The sequence below is a fragment of the Chanodichthys erythropterus genome, chromosome 14, assembly GCF_024489055.1.
Source record: "Chanodichthys erythropterus isolate Z2021 chromosome 14, ASM2448905v1, whole genome shotgun sequence".
Lineage (NCBI taxonomy): Eukaryota > Metazoa > Chordata > Actinopteri > Cypriniformes > Xenocyprididae > Chanodichthys > Chanodichthys erythropterus.
The window spans coordinates 29,569,684-29,587,363 of NC_090234.1; the positions used below are offsets into that span (position 1 = coordinate 29,569,684).

The 17,680-nt window shown below is 35.2% G+C and overlaps 1 protein-coding gene across 1 annotated transcript in view; it reads right to left on the minus strand.

Annotated features, from left to right (window-relative positions):
* The window catches only part of pth2ra (parathyroid hormone 2 receptor a), a 68,917-nt gene extending 56,093 nt beyond the window's left edge, over window positions 1-12,824 (minus strand). The window contains exons 1-6 of the mRNA XM_067409925.1: window positions 12,759-12,824; window positions 7,973-8,072; window positions 5,837-5,947; window positions 4,769-4,884; window positions 4,587-4,684; window positions 3,322-3,508 (exon numbers count right to left, since the gene is read on the minus strand). Coding sequence (XP_067266026.1) covers window positions 3,322-3,508; window positions 4,587-4,684; window positions 4,769-4,884; window positions 5,837-5,947; window positions 7,973-8,072; window positions 12,759-12,824 — 678 coding nt within the window. The remainder of the gene's footprint in view (window positions 1-3,321; window positions 3,509-4,586; window positions 4,685-4,768; window positions 4,885-5,836; window positions 5,948-7,972; window positions 8,073-12,758) is intronic.
* Window positions 12,825-17,680: the final 4,856 nt, after the last annotated feature.

Below are 17,680 nucleotides of genomic sequence, written 5' to 3' on the forward strand. Positions count from 1 at the left end.
CAATGTTTATTAGAAACCTCATAATCAACTATCTTATTTAAGATCTTGTAATCACAACAGCCTAAATTCCAGGGAATTACAGTCTTTTTGTGTGTTTTTCTGTATCTTTTGCTGAGGAGTTATTTTCAGTTAGACACCACGCTAGCCAGCAGTGCTATTCAGAGGATAGGTCAAACGTTCCCATGTTTTTCTAATGAGCCTGAGTTGTATTTCAGCCATGCTGATGTCTAGAGAGAAAGCCATTTCACATGTTCCACTATCTAAGTGATAAAGTCCTGCTCAGATGTATTACAGTAGCTGCTTTCTGTCTTAACAAAAGGAAAATTAAACTTAAATGGTTCCTGCAATAATGTGTTAAATTACCCACCATATTCCTACCTTAATTTAATATCTTCACTGGACAAAATATTTAGCACTGCCTTTTATGCTTAACTTGAAAATATTCATTTAAAATATGAAATAAATGTCTGTCAACGCATAGTTACAACACTAATTATGTTTTAAAACAAATGATAAGTAAATTGTTTGTGTTTCTTGAAAATTATTTATTTCCAGATAGAACCTTATAATTCCAAGCGAAAAGGTTTTTTTTTTTTTTTTTTTTTTTAGAATTAGAAGTTTCTATCTGCATTCGACCCATTCCAAATATCACCATTTACAAATATGAGAGGATTTTGATTGTGTACCTTTAGAATACATGTAGGGTCTCTGTCATATTCATGTTTGAAAGAAACTTGTTCCCCATATAATATTTGCTATATGGAATGCAAAACTTTGAAGTTCAATATCTCAAAACTGCTCAGAACCTTGTAGAACCTTGTAATTAGATAGATAGAACCTTGTAATTCCAAGGCGACGATATGTTCATTTGTATTTGTTTTGTTCCTTGTGATGAGTGTGTTGTTTTTTTATTTGGATGTTTTGATTTTATGTAAAAGCCTAACCAGGGACGTGAGCTGCAAACTAGCTTTATGCTATATGTTGTCTGTGTGTAACAATGCCTAGTAGGGGTGCAACGGTTCTCGGTAAAAAAATCGAACCGTACCGTTCTCCAGTTACGGTTCGGCATGCACTTGCACCACAGTCCATATCAAATGACGACGCATCTGTTGGTTAATATGGTTTGTTTAAAATAGCAACATGGAAAATAGACAGAATTCAGATAATGTATGTTTCAGTCGATGGATGCGCAAAACGTTACAACAACGATAATCAAAACGCGCACAAGCGCAGGTGAGACCTGAATAGCACACGTTGCTATCTGTTTAAACTTAACTCATTGGAGCCATGCCATTTTAAACATTCAAGAGCAAGACGCGAAAGAGAACTCGTGCGTGCTTTTTTTTTAAGCACAAACTTATTTCAGACAGCACACAAATACTGAGTTCGCTTTCAAGTCTTGTTCTTCAGCTGACAAATTCATACAAAAATTATGTCCACATGCCCGTCTTGGCGAGTATCCTAGCAAACCTAGTCGGTTATGTCTTAAGTGAATGTATAATAGTTAAGAAATACGACGCATGTGTAACAGTAGACTATATGTACTGGATCGTGCATTTCTTAAAGGGAAAAAATATTCCTGCTGCCTGTGTGTTTAATGTTAAATCAAACAACAAATGACAAAGAAATCACTCACTGCTCCCTCACGTGTTCTTATTTTCTTTCTTTTTTCTTTTCCCTGAACATAGCACATACCGAACCTTACCGAAACCATGAACCTAAAACCGCGATACGAACCGAACCGTGAGCAATTTGAATCATTGGACACCTAATGTCTAGTGTATTGTCCCTGTTAAATAAACAAACAAATAAAAAAATAATAATAGCCAGCCTTAAAACATATGAAAACACAAATGTGAGCATGTTGTCTACTTTGACAAGTCCTCACAAAAATCCTTGTTGAAGAAAGAATATATACAGAGCAAATATTTCCCACTAATTGGTTCCTCTGTCATAATGGTCCACCGAGAAAAAAAAGGAAGGGCAGGAAATTTCCTGCATGTTCCTTTAAATGTGAAAAATAGCCAGAGTATAATAGCCACCTATCGATGTGAGCATTTTGGCTCACTGACCTATACAAACACAACACACACACACACAACAAAATGGATCAAAGCAAAGCATTTGTGCCTTTGATATTTGAAGACACATTGTTTGCACCAAACATAAGCGTTGCAGCTATGGATGCTAAACAACTGGTCACAAAATCCTCCCTCACATTTTGGCTCCATCGCACTTATCTCCTGCAATGCAGCTGTTTGAAGAAAAAGCTGAGGGCGCAGTCAATGAGTCTCCAGTATTGCCCGCAATGGGATACAGTTCGAGTCTGAGCGTAGGTGGGAATGAATAATCATTTCCCACCCAAAAGACAGCAAATAGGGACAAGTGAGCTTTTTTAACCTCTTTGCATGGATTGTTGAGCCTGGCCATGTGGTGGGCGTATAGTATAACACTCAGACATGTTGTGTATGAGCTCTGGGGTGGAGACTAGAGTTAGTATGAAACAAAATCCCAACAGTAAGAGTGTGACACATTGCACAGGATGAGACTGAGCACTTATTGCGAGACAGCGTCTAGCAATACAATAACCTTTGACTTCTAGCTTTGGCATTTCTTCCAATAATTTTAGCCCAACAGAGTGTCAAGACAGGGCACAACCTTGCACTAGCATTAAAATATTTATTCTTCACCATAATCAGAATTAAAGTCAAACTTCACCAAGATGTCATTTCATCCAGACCCAACTTGACCCCTTTCAATTTCCGCTCAACCAGGCTTGTTTAACACTTCGCTGTGCCTCTATGCAGTGTTCAAGCTGTTATGGATGACATTCTGCAATGATTTGTGGTTATGGTCATTCAAGAGGTACTAATTCAAATGGCAAATTTTGCACACAGCATCATGTGTACCTGTGTAACAGAGCAGATCATTTTGAAGATTCCTCCATATGTATCTATCTATCTATCTATCTATCTATCTATCTATCTATCTATCTATCTATCTATCTATCTATCTATCTATCTATCTATCTATCTATCTATCTATCTATCTATCTATCTATCTATCTATCTATCTATCTATCTATCTATCTATCAATCATCTTTTCAAATTAGTTACAGCTTATGGAAAACGCATAAAAAAAGGTTAAACGATTATTCATGGTTACTTATAAATTAATATTAGAATAAAAAAACCCAGCCCTAATATAAATATTCATTACATAATCTAAAATCTAGCCACACAAGTTACTTGATAAATATTTAATGAAATACTCGAACATTTGATGCATGAGATAGTGTAGTCAAATAGCGTTTGACTCACATACTGTGAAGTGTCCACTGGTGCCACATCCACAGCATTAGTGAAGTTATTCATGAGCACAGCGTCAAATTCCTGCAGCCCAGTACCAGTGTGAACCACGTGATCCTTTACAAAGATGCTGACGGCACGCAGCATGAAGGAAACAAACAGGTGCATGTGAATGTAGTTCCTGGTGCAGTGGAGACGTCTGAAGACACACAGAAATACATATTAGCTTGTTAGGGCAGAGAATAGAAAAGATGGTAGACCTCAGAGACAATGTGCATTCAGGGAAATTAGGAAAAAAGGAAAGTTTCAACTATTGCACTTTCCTTGTTTGTACATAATGCTAAAATGCTGCTACTTTGAAGACAAGATTTATATTTCCTTTGAAGTACGCAATCACAGACTAACTGGATGCCACTTAATGTAATGATGTGCTTTATTTTTATTTGGTTTACCTATTCAGTTTCAATCTGTTCATTGTGCATCATTTACACAGGGAACTCAAACAGAATACATACAATACCAATACACTCAGCGACCATCTGTTCACAAAAATCCCCAAAGTCTGACGTATGTTATAAAGATTTTACATTTTCTACATTTAGTATATGGATAATTACATGGAAGGCACAGACTCATCTAATTATGTTGTCACTACAGTCTTCAAATGTATTTCTTTTCATAAGTGATAAAAAAGCAACAGCCTTGACTTTTGTACTTCAACAGAAGCTGGCACTTTCAAAATTTCACCTCAGAAGAAAAATGTGTTGATACGTGTCAGCCAATGCTGTGGCCAATTCACTGCATTAGACACTGTTACTTTTTAAATTTAGAAAAATAGCCATTAAATATGTATTCTAACCAATAACAGTGGAGGTGTTCAATATGTGTATTCACACTACCTTTCTCATTAAAAGTGTATAGCTGCAAGCTAGCAACCTCCCGCAATGTTACATTGTTCTTTACAGTTCGTCAGCTGTCTGATTATTATTGACATTTTGTACCAAGCACTTCTTTTACTGTGTGAATATAGTATTGGCAAGTCTCTGCTAACTGCACATTCTTACTGAACTCAAAACATCTGATGAGCTGCTAATGGAGCATGGAGAATAGAGAGAGAGAGGAAAAAAATACACAGTAGCACTGATTCACATTTGTGCAATTACAGTCTGATAGAATTAGAGATACAATATTTGAGTTTAAACTATTTAAAGCATCCGTTTAACTGTTTTCATGCTATTTATGAGATGAAATACAAACACACACATTCAGTTACTTACCTAAAGTATCCAATAATAAAGATGGCCACTAGAAGAGAGCCGAAGGAAACTGCATAGCCTACTGTGTACATGATGTGCAGCCGTTCAAAAAAGACCTGCTGTGGGGTCAAAGAGGCAGTGCGTCAAGCCACCTATAAAGTGATCTCAGTCCATTGAAGAGAACTGATGGTAATGTAGCTTACTCTCTTTTTGTTGGGCTCTGGGGATTTGATGCACTCCGTGTAGTTGACCCAGGTCTTGTTTGAACTCTCTGCAAGCACCCAGGAACCATTAGAGTCACACCTCCTGTAGGCGTGTCCTGAAAGATTGAAAAAATTTAAATTATGGTAAATGTTAGTTTATTTCTATTTTAAATCAATAAAAAAAATACCTCAATAACCATTTTTAAATGATTAATCAAGAAACAATGAACATTACAACTTCCAATTCTTTCATCACACTGAAAATTGAAGGTCAAATCAAGAACATTGCATTGTAGGCCTACAGGTCATCTGGGTATTCAACACATACAGAACATTTGCATATATGCACTACATACTGTACACCTCAGAAACAGTATGTGTAGTATTGTTCAAACATAGAGACTGGGTCTCATTTAGTAATAATAATGTGGATTATTCGTATTTATACACACAGGAGAAGTTCTCACAAAAAAGCCACCTAATTCTCAACACATATATTTGTTCTTAAAGGGATCTAGTTCACCCAAAAATGAAAATTCTGTCATCATTTACTCACCCTCAAGTAGTTCCAAACCTGTATGGATTTCTTTGTTCTGCTGAACGCAAAGGAAGATATTTATAAGAATGTCAGTAGCCAAACAGGTCTCGCCCCCCATTTACGAAAAATAAATGCCCCCTAAGTAAGAAAAATAAATGCCATTGTAGTCAATGGGGGGTGATTTTGGTTACTGACATTCTTCCAAATATCTTCCTTTGTATTCCCTTTAAACTCATTCTAATGTAAAAATAATAATAATAATAATAATAATAATAATAATAAGGCATGGAATAAATGAATGACTGCATGTCCAAGGTTAGTAATTTGCACAAAACATGCCCATATAAGGGCTTTCCGCTTAACCTCTAAGCTTTTTGTCACTCTTGGCAAACATATGATGCTCTCTAAAGATGCTCTCTTTTTCAAAATCAGTTCAAAACAAATTTTATACACACACAAAAAAAGAAAGACACAAAGTTTGGCAAAAGACACAATGGTTGATGAAACAGAGAGAGAAAACTGTTTCAAACCTGCATGGTTGAAGTCATAGACGTAAGTCGGGCAGGGGGTCTTGGTCAGAGCTCCAGGGAAGCCTTGCGACCAACATATCAGACCATCCCACTCTGGGACACACACACCAACTGAGAGTAGAACAATTACAGAGCAGAGATGTCAATTCACCAAAGGACAAGTTCAGATATGACCAGTGAAATCATCCAATCTTGCAGGATAACTTGACACCATATGAAGGTTTTGCACATTTTCATTCCTTCTTGATCATTACAGTAGATCTTGTAGCCCGATAAACATGAAAAGAGCTTTAACACTCACCAAATGAATCATATGTGCTTTCTATTAACTGAACACCTGTGGGTGATGTTTCGTGTTGTGTGGATATTGGATTATATCCAGCTGGCACGGCTTAACATGAACCCACACTAACACATCATGAAAAGGCAACAAGTGTGCTTGTGTACAGGAACAGGTACTGCAACAAGTGTAAGGTTTTGTACTGTATATGTGTTTAATTCAATTTTAAATTCTGAACTTGATCAGTGTACTTATCTTTTGTGTTAAAACTGAACAATTTATAACTGTAACAATGGCTATAATGATTTCTGTTGAAATAAAAAGATTGAGAAAAACTATGCAATTAACACCAGTCGGTCCAGCAACCACAGATTTATTCTAGTATCAGACCATAGAAGCACTGAAGTGTTAAGTTTGAAAAGATTAGACCATGAAGTGCTTTCAAACTATTCACTTGGAATGATTCAGAGAAAGGCTTGTGCTATTCTAATGCTAAGTCAATATGAAACAGTAATTTGCTATCCATTTTACTTTAAAAGTGCCATCGAACGTTTTTTTACAAGATGTAATACAAGTCTAATTCAGGTGTCCCCTGAATGTGTCTATGAAGTTTCAGCTCAAAATACCCCATAGATTTTTTTAAGAAATTTTTTTAGGGGCATAATTATAAATGTGCCGATTCATATTGCGGCCCCTTTAAATGCTCACGCTCCACGCCCCCGGAGCTCGCGCTTGCCTTAAACAGTGCATAAACACAGCTACAAGTTTACACAGCTAATATAACCCTCAAATGGATCTTTACAAAGTGTTCGTCATGCATACTGCATGTATGCATCGGATTATGCGAGTATTGTATACTGTTATATTGTTTACATTTGATTCTGAATGCATTTGAGGCTGTGATCCGTGGCTAACGGCTAATGCTACACTGTTGGAGAGATTTATAAAGAATGAAGTTGTGTATATGCATTATACAGACTGCAAGTGTTTAATAATGAAAATAGCGACGGCTCTTGTCTCCGTGAATACAATAAGAAACAATGGTAACTTTAACCACATTTAACAGTACATTAGCAACATGCTAACAAAACATTTAGAAAGACAGTTTACAAATATCACTAAAAATATCATGCTATCATGGATCATGTCAGTTATTATCGCTCCATCTGCCATTTTTCGCTATATTGTTCTCGCTTGCTTACCTAGTCTGATGATTCAGCTGTGCACATCCAGACGTCCTGCCCTTGTCTAATGCTTGATCATGGGCTGGCATATGCAAATATTGGGGACGTACACCCCGACTGTTACTTAACAGTCAGTGTTATGTTGAGATAGCAAAAAATTGTGAGTCTCATCAGCTGTCTGATTCTGTTTATTTCTTTTACCTGCAAGCTTCATTTATGTGAGTTAGCTGACTCATTCGAGTTTTATATAAAACATGTTTTGGCAGAGGTGATAATGATCATACTTTTGATGAACATGTTACTATTTCTATAGATGAGCTTGTGTGGTGCACAACAACATTGATTTTGAGAACTGAAAAGGCCACTTAAAGAACCACAATATCAAAACTGACAATTCTTGTTTTTTATGGAATGTTGCAGTATTTGTTATTAACTCTTTATCCATGCACATCATTATTTTGTTTAAATCCATGTCCCCTCATAATCTTAAATCAAAATGATTTCCCCTCCCTCTTGCTATGACATCTCTTCCCTAATGACTTGTTTATTGGAGCAGGGGCGAGACAACTTACATGAGATCACAGCAAAGCTATCCCAACTCATGCTTTATCATGCCAACTTTAATTAAAATCTGTGTGGAGAAAAAAAAAGTTCAGTGGAAACGGTGCCTACCTGCAATGTCGTCTGTGGAGACCTTCTGTAGGCATTGCAGCTTTGCATCCAGTAGCATCTGTACCTGTTCTTCAGCTGTAATCTCACCATCTTCACCAGCCTGTTCAAAAAAGGGCTCATTTTGTTTCTTCATTATGTACAAAATTTTCTGAAGCTTTGTGTGAGGATGTCATTTACAAATGTCATTCGCATTTTCGGTAACACTTAATTTCGATGGTCCACTTTAGACATTTAAGAACTTATCTTAAGTAAGTTATAAACTACATGTCAACTAATAATTATTGAAATAAAGTGTAACTACATTTTTAAGCTTGGCCCATCAAGGCGAATTTGGGATCAATGAAGGCAAACAGTCATTTTAAGTCTGTTCCTCTCAGAACCTTATGTTGCTATTTTTTTCTTTTCTTTTTTCATCCACTTTCACTACACTTTCAGTATGGAAAGAACAGCTCTGAGATTCTCTGAAAAAAAAATCTTCCTTATATGTTCCAATGAGGGAGAAAAAGTCATAATTTTGGAACAACATGAGAGTAAGTGATGGCAGAATTTTCAAAAATGGTCCATAATTCCCTTTTTATGATATATGCAAAATTATGTAAAACTGTGTTGGTGTGGTTATCAAAGGGTTAGTGGTGACTTTCTCTCTCTGCATAGCTCTCTCTCTCTTTCTCTCTCATTTCTGGTTGCTTATTGAGTCTGCGAGGGAGTGTGAAAATTTGAACTTCTAAATACCCTGAGGAGATGAAAGAAATTAAAAGATTCACTCTCTGTAATGATAGAAAGGTTTTCAATTAGTGTAAAAGTGTATCAGAAGGCTACTGGATCTGTCATTGCTGCCTGATATTCTGCCTCAATTAAAATAATTTTCTCAGTCGTGCAAAGTAAAAATACATCTACAGTTTTGAATATTGTAAATTGGGCATTGTTCAGGAGGATATTAAAATGCAGCTAGAAAAAATACGTAATGTATTATGAGCTGTGAGGAAGTGCTGCCTGTTCACTGGGGTTGTACTGTCACATCTAATTTCACAATCCAGTTTGTTTGCTTGTTTTTGTTTGTTTGTTTGTTCGTTTAGGCTGTTTTAAATATTTAAATGCAGTTTACAAAACAAGCTCTGACATTTGTGAAATTATATGAAAATGCAGGTTAACAAATCTGTCAAATTCCCATTATGTCTGAATTTACTCTTTCCATTGTACTTGGTTTAAATGAGAGAGCTAGAATCTTCTGAATAATGACTACACATTCAATCTTTATGAAGAAGCTCTCTGTATAGACATAAAAATGAAGAAAAAAAACTTCCAATTACTAGAGAATTCATGCATACAACCTTGTACCACAGGCATTGAGAAAACGTGAACTGTAATTTTATGCATTTACACACATTACTATTGTATGCTCTTCTTACACTAAGTAGTAAACGCACACAATGCCAAGCATTACTATACAGCTGGAGATCAACACGTCAAAAGCAAAATGTATTCCTCAGAGATGATGACCATAAGATAACACTACCTCAAACTTCCATATTTTCACACAATAGAAAGCCATTTCTAAAGTATCTTGTCCACCACGTCCTTCATATCTACTGCTACTTTAAATACTGCACTGACATCATGACTCAAATTAGCATAAAAATGATAGTAGGAGACATTTAATCATTTGGGCTCAGTGTGACTCAATGTGTGGGGAATTCTACATCTATGATTACGTTCATAAATCCCATGGCAGCTTCAAGAAGTGTGTAAGTGGACTCTCTGTTGGTTCTAAAAATTTATAATAATTATGATATAATTGGTATACATTTTTTTATATATTCCTGCAGCTCCCTTGACATCATCAGTCGACACTATACAGACAGTGTTCCAGTAAGATTGGCAAATATGCTTGTCCATTTCAAAATACCTAACAGATTCTGAACGTATCTAAACAATCAATAAGTGAATAAAGCTCAGTATGAAAAACATTCTGAGATTGATCGGTTAAAAGAAAGGTCCTACAATTGGGAATGGGTAGAATATATGTCTGCCAGTGATTACGTAATGGAAAACAATGGAGCTTACGGTTGTATTACTTGTCTGTATTGTGCATTCATATGACAAAAAACATACAACTATCTTTCAAATCAAAACTAGAGTAAAAAGCTCCACATCTTGTTGCTAGGACATTGAGTTTATTTTTAAATCTTAGTTCAAATTCAAAGAAAATTTTGCTTGATTAGTGCTGTTCATCTTAAAAGCAATGCAGAATGGGTGCAGTGAGTGCAGGATGATTTAAGTAATGGATAATCCACTGCTAGCTGTGCATTATATGATTTTAATTTAGTTGGGGACACTTGACATTTGATATTCAATAGTATTCTTGACATTTATTCAACAGTGCTTCTGATCTGCCTGCATTGACACTATTATTTAAGAGCTGCTGTGCAGCCAAAATATGTACCAGTTATCAATGTAAAGCTGCTTTGACACAATCTGCATTGTAAAAAGCGCCATATAAATAAAGGTGACTTGACTTGACTTAATACGTGGAGGCAAAGAACTCTGTTGAGTGCACATCTAGCATTGGATTATTCCGCTTATACCAAGGTAATTTGCCAAATCTAACAAGTTAAAGCTGTCATTGATATTTGCAGTGCTAAATTTGATGGGAAGGGTTAATATTCTTTTTATAATGATCTTTTTTTTCTTACTCATCTAGCTTTCTGCCAGCTTTAAATCAGACTCAGACATAAAGTAGTGCAGTAAGGTTACATTTACTTGACTGAATTATAATATTGTTTAAATAAATTCGCCTATCTAGAAAGAGAGAGAGAGATTTATGTGAGATGTATGTGTGCAAGTGATGTATGTGTGAATTACCTGCATCTGTGCCTTTGAGTCAAAAGGCTGAGAATCTCTGAATTAAATATAACGGTAACACTTTAGAATACTGATCCTTAATTAATGAATAACTACACAGGAACAAATGAGTACTGCGTTATTAATACTCTAGTAACTACTATTAACTAACAAGAAACTCTAATGAATGAATTAGTAAGTAATAGTGTTCAGTTGAAGGTGTTAGTTCACTATTAGCTAATCAGTAACTACTGTTTTTTTCATGCCACCCAGATAACTACTAAGAACTACTATATACATGTTCGTAATTAATGTGAATAATGTATAATTAATTCTAAAGTGAAGGTCATAGTAACCCACTAGTAATGACTGAAGTATTACCAAATCCTTCAGAAGGAATTACTAATTATTTGGATCACTATTCTAAAGTGAAAAGCATGATAACTCTCTAGTAACTACTGGAGTCATTGTAAAATTTTGAGGTTTTTGTAAAGTATTGGATAGTAATAACTCAAGAGTTACTATATAACTCTACTTGGATCAGTATTCTAAAATGAAGATCATGGTAACCCACTAGTAATTACTTAAGTGTTACCAAATATATCATAAGGAATTACTGTACAAAACTGTACAAAAACATACAAAAACCTCAAAATTTTACAATGACTCCAGTAGTTACTAGAGAGTTATCATGCTTTTCACTTTAGAATACTGATCCAAATAATTAGTAATTCCCTCTGAAGGATTTGGTAATATTTCAGTCATAACTAGTGGGTTACTATGACCTTCACTTTAGAGTTAATTATACATTATGCATCATTCATGTTAATTATGAGCCTGTATATAGTAGTTCTCAGTAGTCTCTGGGAGGTGTGAAAGCTAATAGTGAACTAACACCTTCAACTGAACACTATTACTTACTAATTCATTAATCAGAGTTTCTTGTTAGTTAACATTAGTTACTAGAGTGTTAATAATGCATTATTCATTTGTTCCCGTGTAGTTATTCATTAATGAAGGATCAGTATTCTAAAGTGTTACCGATATAACAAATTTAGATGTGCCACATGTAGCACATGTTTTCTTACAGGACAAGCACATTAGTAGTGAGGATACGTTTCAGGTATTTGAAAGAAATAATTAACAACACACGACTCAAACCTGCAATATGACCAAGCTGGCCCTCATGAAAAATAAATCTCACAAAGCATTCCCAGTTTAACTGTGCTTTGCTGATTATTACACAGTTGTGAGGTTATACAGTCCATGAATGAGCATAACTTCCTAATGTTGTGAAGAAAGTGGCAACGCACAGGCAAAACCTTGCATGTTTGTATGACATTGTGTATTGTTATGTTTTATCATTTGTTTTCTGCAAGCATTTTATTTGGTTTCTTAATGCATGATCAAAAGCACAAGCCACTCAAGTGTGTTGTGCTCACTTGAGTGATTGCATTTACTGGTCACTGATCACCAGTGACAGAACAACAGCGAGCAATCTGTCAATAACATATAATGGAATGCTTAAAAAAAAAAAAAAAAAAAAAAAAAAAACACATTAATGCATGTTTACTATACTCGCATGAGCAATTGTTACCTGTTGGATTTCATGTCTCAGAGGCTGATATTAGGGATGGAGATTACATGCGAAAAACATGTAGTTTGCTTTGCTCTTGCATTTGAAGGTGAATCACAGTTCAGTCAATTATTAATTGCATTGTAAAACTGTTTTGTCGGCCTGAAACGTGCTTAATGTGGTAATATTTATTTTATAAATCAGCTGGTTTTATTTAAGTCTATACGCACACCGACAAAATACATTGCACGTTATCATGTTCAGTTCAGGTTCATACCTCAGCTACATAAAACAGAAGCACCATTCCCATTTAAACTTTCCCTCAGATATATATAGAAAGCCCTGTAGCCTATAGACCCAGTGTCTTACCTGAGCATCAGCTAATGTCCAGAACAGAATCACTTTGGCGAAGTTCCACAGGAGACAATCCCTCATGTTTCTAAGGTGATGCTTTTGTCGAGATACCAGGCAGTCCTCTTCCTTCAAGACTTTGTGTGTCTCCTCAGACTCTCCAGCGACCATGATCTAGTCATGTCGTAAGTGAAAAACATCGTTAAATCTCCCGGAAATCTTTTCTTCAATGTTTAAGCACAGAATCACGAGACGTCGCTGTTATAAGAAGTTCAAATGCGTTCACATCTCCTTTATATCGTAACTTAAAAGCAGCTTGAAAGTTTGCAAGTGTACTCCTTGAAGAAATCGCCTCGGCCACTTCGGCTGACGGACTCAACGTGAATGATATGGGCGCTTGAATGAGAGACGCTCCCGCCGTCACAAACAGCAAGTGTCTCACTCTCACTGGGAATGGGCGGGTTGAACTTGAATTATCTTTAGTATAGTAATACTCACGGTTTATCGCGAGGAAAGACCCTCCTCACGTCAACAATATTGACACAATGTGTTTTAAGTAGTGTTTTCTTCTTCTTCTTCTTCTTCTTCTTCTTCTTCTTCTTCTTCTTCTTCTTCTTCTTCTTCTTCTTCTTCTTCTTCTTTTGTTTTGAAAATGAATGCGTATCATGAGCTCCGAAGTGAAAACAATTAATCATATTATAGTTGTGTAGGATAGGAACTATTTCTTCTTCCGCTCTCAACGCTCAGGAATACGGAGACAGTGATAAGCAGCGCTCACTCGCCATGTCTTCAAAGAGTTGAGAGAGAATGATAGAAAAATCTTCAACTTTCTTTAAGTTAAGTTTTTAAATGATTAATCGCGTTCTGTGTTGAAAAATGAAAGAAGTCTGGTCATTTGTGACAACTTCTTACACACTTCTTGTATTTTATGTTCAGTGGAACGTGAACAAGGCTATCAATATTTGTTGTTATGATTTACAAGTAAACAAAAGTATATAATTATCACAATATTTTACTATTATAAATTACTATAGTGTCCCTATCCCTAATACTGAACTTATTTAGGCATAATTTATGAGTAAAGACGTGTTATGCTCAGTTATAGTACCAGATGGTGATATCATTACAAGGTTCTGCAAAGAGCCAGATTAGAAATGTGCAGTATAGTCTGATGGATAAAGATCTGGTATCCCCAGGGAGGATTAGCTAAATGACTAATAATTAAAATCATTGAATTAGTGTTCAAGTAGTGGCAAAATAAGTTGTGGATCTGTCCATGGTGCTGAAACACCAACTAGCAACTGCAATTCCTAATTGACTGCCTATCTTTTTTCTTTTAGGGGCTGTTTACACAACACCATTTTAAACTAAAAACTTAAAACTTTTTGTGTTCATTTCCCAGGTGAAAAAAAAGTACACTTCTATAATGTACTTAAAGTGCTCTATTTTCGAGCACTAATTTTGTACTTAATATACTAAAAATTCTTCTTTAGTACTTCTTAAGATAACCTTAAGAACATCAAAGTGTGCTCAACTGTACTATTTTGAGACACCATGAATATGAACTAAAATGTGCTTTTAAAATACTATCTCTGTATTTAAAAAATGTATTTAGCTAACACATGTAATATACTATGGGTTCAAATGTACTATAAGTGATATCTAAATATATTTTTTAAATACAGAGATAGCACAATTGAGTACACTTAGATGTTATTAAGATTATCTTAAGAAGTACTAAAGAAGAATTTTTACTATATTAAGTACAAATTTAGTGCTCAAAAATAGAGCACTTTAAATACATTATAGAAGTGTACTTTTTTCACCTGGGTTTGCACAACAACGGCATTTTGGGGGCCTGAAAATCCTGCAAAGTTTGGAAAATGTATTTCAAAGTGCAAGTTTTTGAAAACTATTCCGTTATAGACGGTGATGTTATGCACATGCATATTATGTGTTCAGTCTATAGTTTTTCTTTACAAAATGACCCCGCCAACTACTTGCCTGGCATGCCTAATATAGCATTTTTAGTCATTTTTTGTGGATCCATGTGAACGGGGTTTGTTTTGACAAAGTTGTTGTCTGTACGCAAAAAAAAATGCGAAGGACTTTTTTTCCACTTTTAGTACATCGTTGTCGCGTAAACCCTTTGTAACTATTCCACATTTCATTAAAATGAAGGTGAACATAGTAGCCTCTATATATTACTGCATTACAGAAACCCTGTGTAGTAAAACATGTGGTTAACCATTATAAAAGGAATCCTGCAGAGCAAAACGCCAACACATTTTCTCACACAGCACACTAGTTATTCAAAGGAACCCTCAGGATTCAGCATAACTCTTATCACTTGGATTCAGTCTCTTTGAAGAGGCAGCGACAGGCCACCGCTTAACCAGAGACTGAGTGAACACACATTTAGCTTTCCCTGAGCTTTTAAAAATGTATCTGATTTGATCCAATGGTAGCTGAAAATATTTAACGAAAGACATGCAGCCTATCTACGGTTGTGAAATGTTATGTGAATAAAAGCCACATTAAGGATAATGGCAGGGAACAAATCAGCTTCAGCTGTCAGGTTTGAGAGGACGTTTAATATAACAATCTCAGTCCAATTACTCAGCGTGGGGAGCATTCATTTATATCAGTCTCAAACACAAAAAGAAACATTTAATGCTCCCGGTATCTGTTCATATGTCCAAATTGATATCAGTCATATCGCTATTAATCATCAATGATACATAAACAATAAATGAAGAGAATAGTAGTCTCAAGCCCATTTCTGTCAATGCTCTGTCCCTCTTTTTGTAAATAAAAGGCTGCTAAAAGAACAATATTTGCATATTTATTGCTCTTTTGCAGAATATATTCATATAATATAGGAAGAATCTATCATGGTCTGAATATTTTACTTTGAAAAATTCAAACTCTGCTTTGAACTTTCTTTGTGCCACTGTTGCAATTTTAACTTTATTTACATTTAAATTAAACAACTTTTCAACAAATTCCATAACAATCTTATAATCATATTCTGTTTCTAATTGAGTAAACACTGAACAATCATTTCCTTTCCATGCAAGTGGAGTAATGAGCTTCGCAACATGCACCTTGAAAGGAGTTGCTGGAGCGCAGTCTAGCATTTTTTAAAATTCATAAAAGGATCCTCATCTGATACAATTACAAGAAGAGACCATCCTATCAAAGCCTTCCTTTTGCAGACATTGATTTTATTTTCATATTCAAAATTGGTTTATATGTTTGTCTTTTATCTGTTCGCGTCACTCGTCAAGTGAAAACGTACAGTGGGGTAAAGGTCCAAGGAAACACAGAAATGTGATTAAAAATCTAATTTAAATATACAAATAATATTTAAGGACTTAAAACCGAAGAAACCTTATGATGAAGAAGAAAACTTTTAATCACTTTGAACAAATGATCAGAGTTCACGCCAAAGTAAAATGAAAATGTAATGTAAAACGTAAATGTACATTTTCCAATTAAGCTTTTAATCTGTTTTAAAATTAATCTAAAACTGTTATAAAATATTCTATGTAATGAAAAAAGTTATTAAACTGGAAAAAAATGCTAATTGGAAACATTTTCACTAGTGGTCTCAGACTTTGGGCTCTCACTGTTTGAGGTGCAAATATCTACTACTACTGGCAGCACTTCAGCATCTAACTGGCACAGTGCTACTTCTTACACCAGAGTCTTAGAAGTTGAAGACTTTGTGTTTGGCTGGTAAAGGCAGCAGTGTCGAGAGAGATTTATGTGTGAAAAATCTCAAGTAGGGGATATCTGTCATCTGTCTCTACCCAACCAAATCAGCTTTCACAAAACCCCCAACTAATTTATAGGTGGTCCAATTAGGACAGATTCAAAATGGCTCAGATTTGCCTGAATTGCTTGAAAATGTCACATATTCAGAAAAATTCAGAGGATTTTCCTTAGAATTGTTTTCTCTATTGCTCTTATTTTTTCACTTCTTAGCTGAAGAATACATGCACTGCACCAGACAATACCTCATTAGTGCATGTCTTCACAGCAGCCTTGCAGCTTCTTTACCCAAAGTTTTGACACTATCTTTTTTATTATATATTAATGTTCATATTTTACAGGATCATTTTCATCAAAGATTTGAGAAGAGGACAATAAATGCTGGAAAGAACGGCATTAATTTCATGAATGGTTTTATAAATGCTGAAGTGTGAGGTTTTTAATTTGGATACACACAAACAAGAACACAAACTGGAAACAGCTGCCAAGCAAGCGGACCACCATCAAGTCAGCATTGTCAGAGATTTCTACAGGCAATGTTTAAAGGGGTGGTTCGTTGCAGTTTCACTTTTTTTAACTTAGTTAGTTAGTGTGTAATGTTGCACGGAAGACAGCTTCCAGAATCTACATGAGTCCAATGCTGGATTTGCACCAAGGCTATTACTGAAAGATGAAGCAGTTCCCACTTTAAAAGCAGAAGCTGCTGTTTATGGACCCCTAACTGTAAGTATGTTTTATTGTTTGTACATGTCTTATGTTGCTATTTGTTTATTGCATCAAGGAAGTAAACAAAGACCAACGCATTTTTGCTTCGCTAGCCAGTTAGCTAAATTCTATTGCATACTTCTCCAACAAACACCAACAAACTTCTGTTCATAGACAAACAGTTGTTCATGCTATAAATTAAATGATACCTTTACAAAAATGCTACACTGTAAAATCCAATAAGTAAACCTTACTTCAAAAAAGCATGCAAACCGATTGCCTTGAAAAAAACAAGTAAGGTGAAATAGGAATAGTATGTAGAACTAACAAGTGCCTGTCTAGTATTGTACACTTACAAGAGAGTTCCAGTAACTTAAAACAAATTTGTATCATATACTTAATCATTTACTTTAGATGTACTTGTCTTAGTATAGACTACTCAGAATTACTATTTTAAA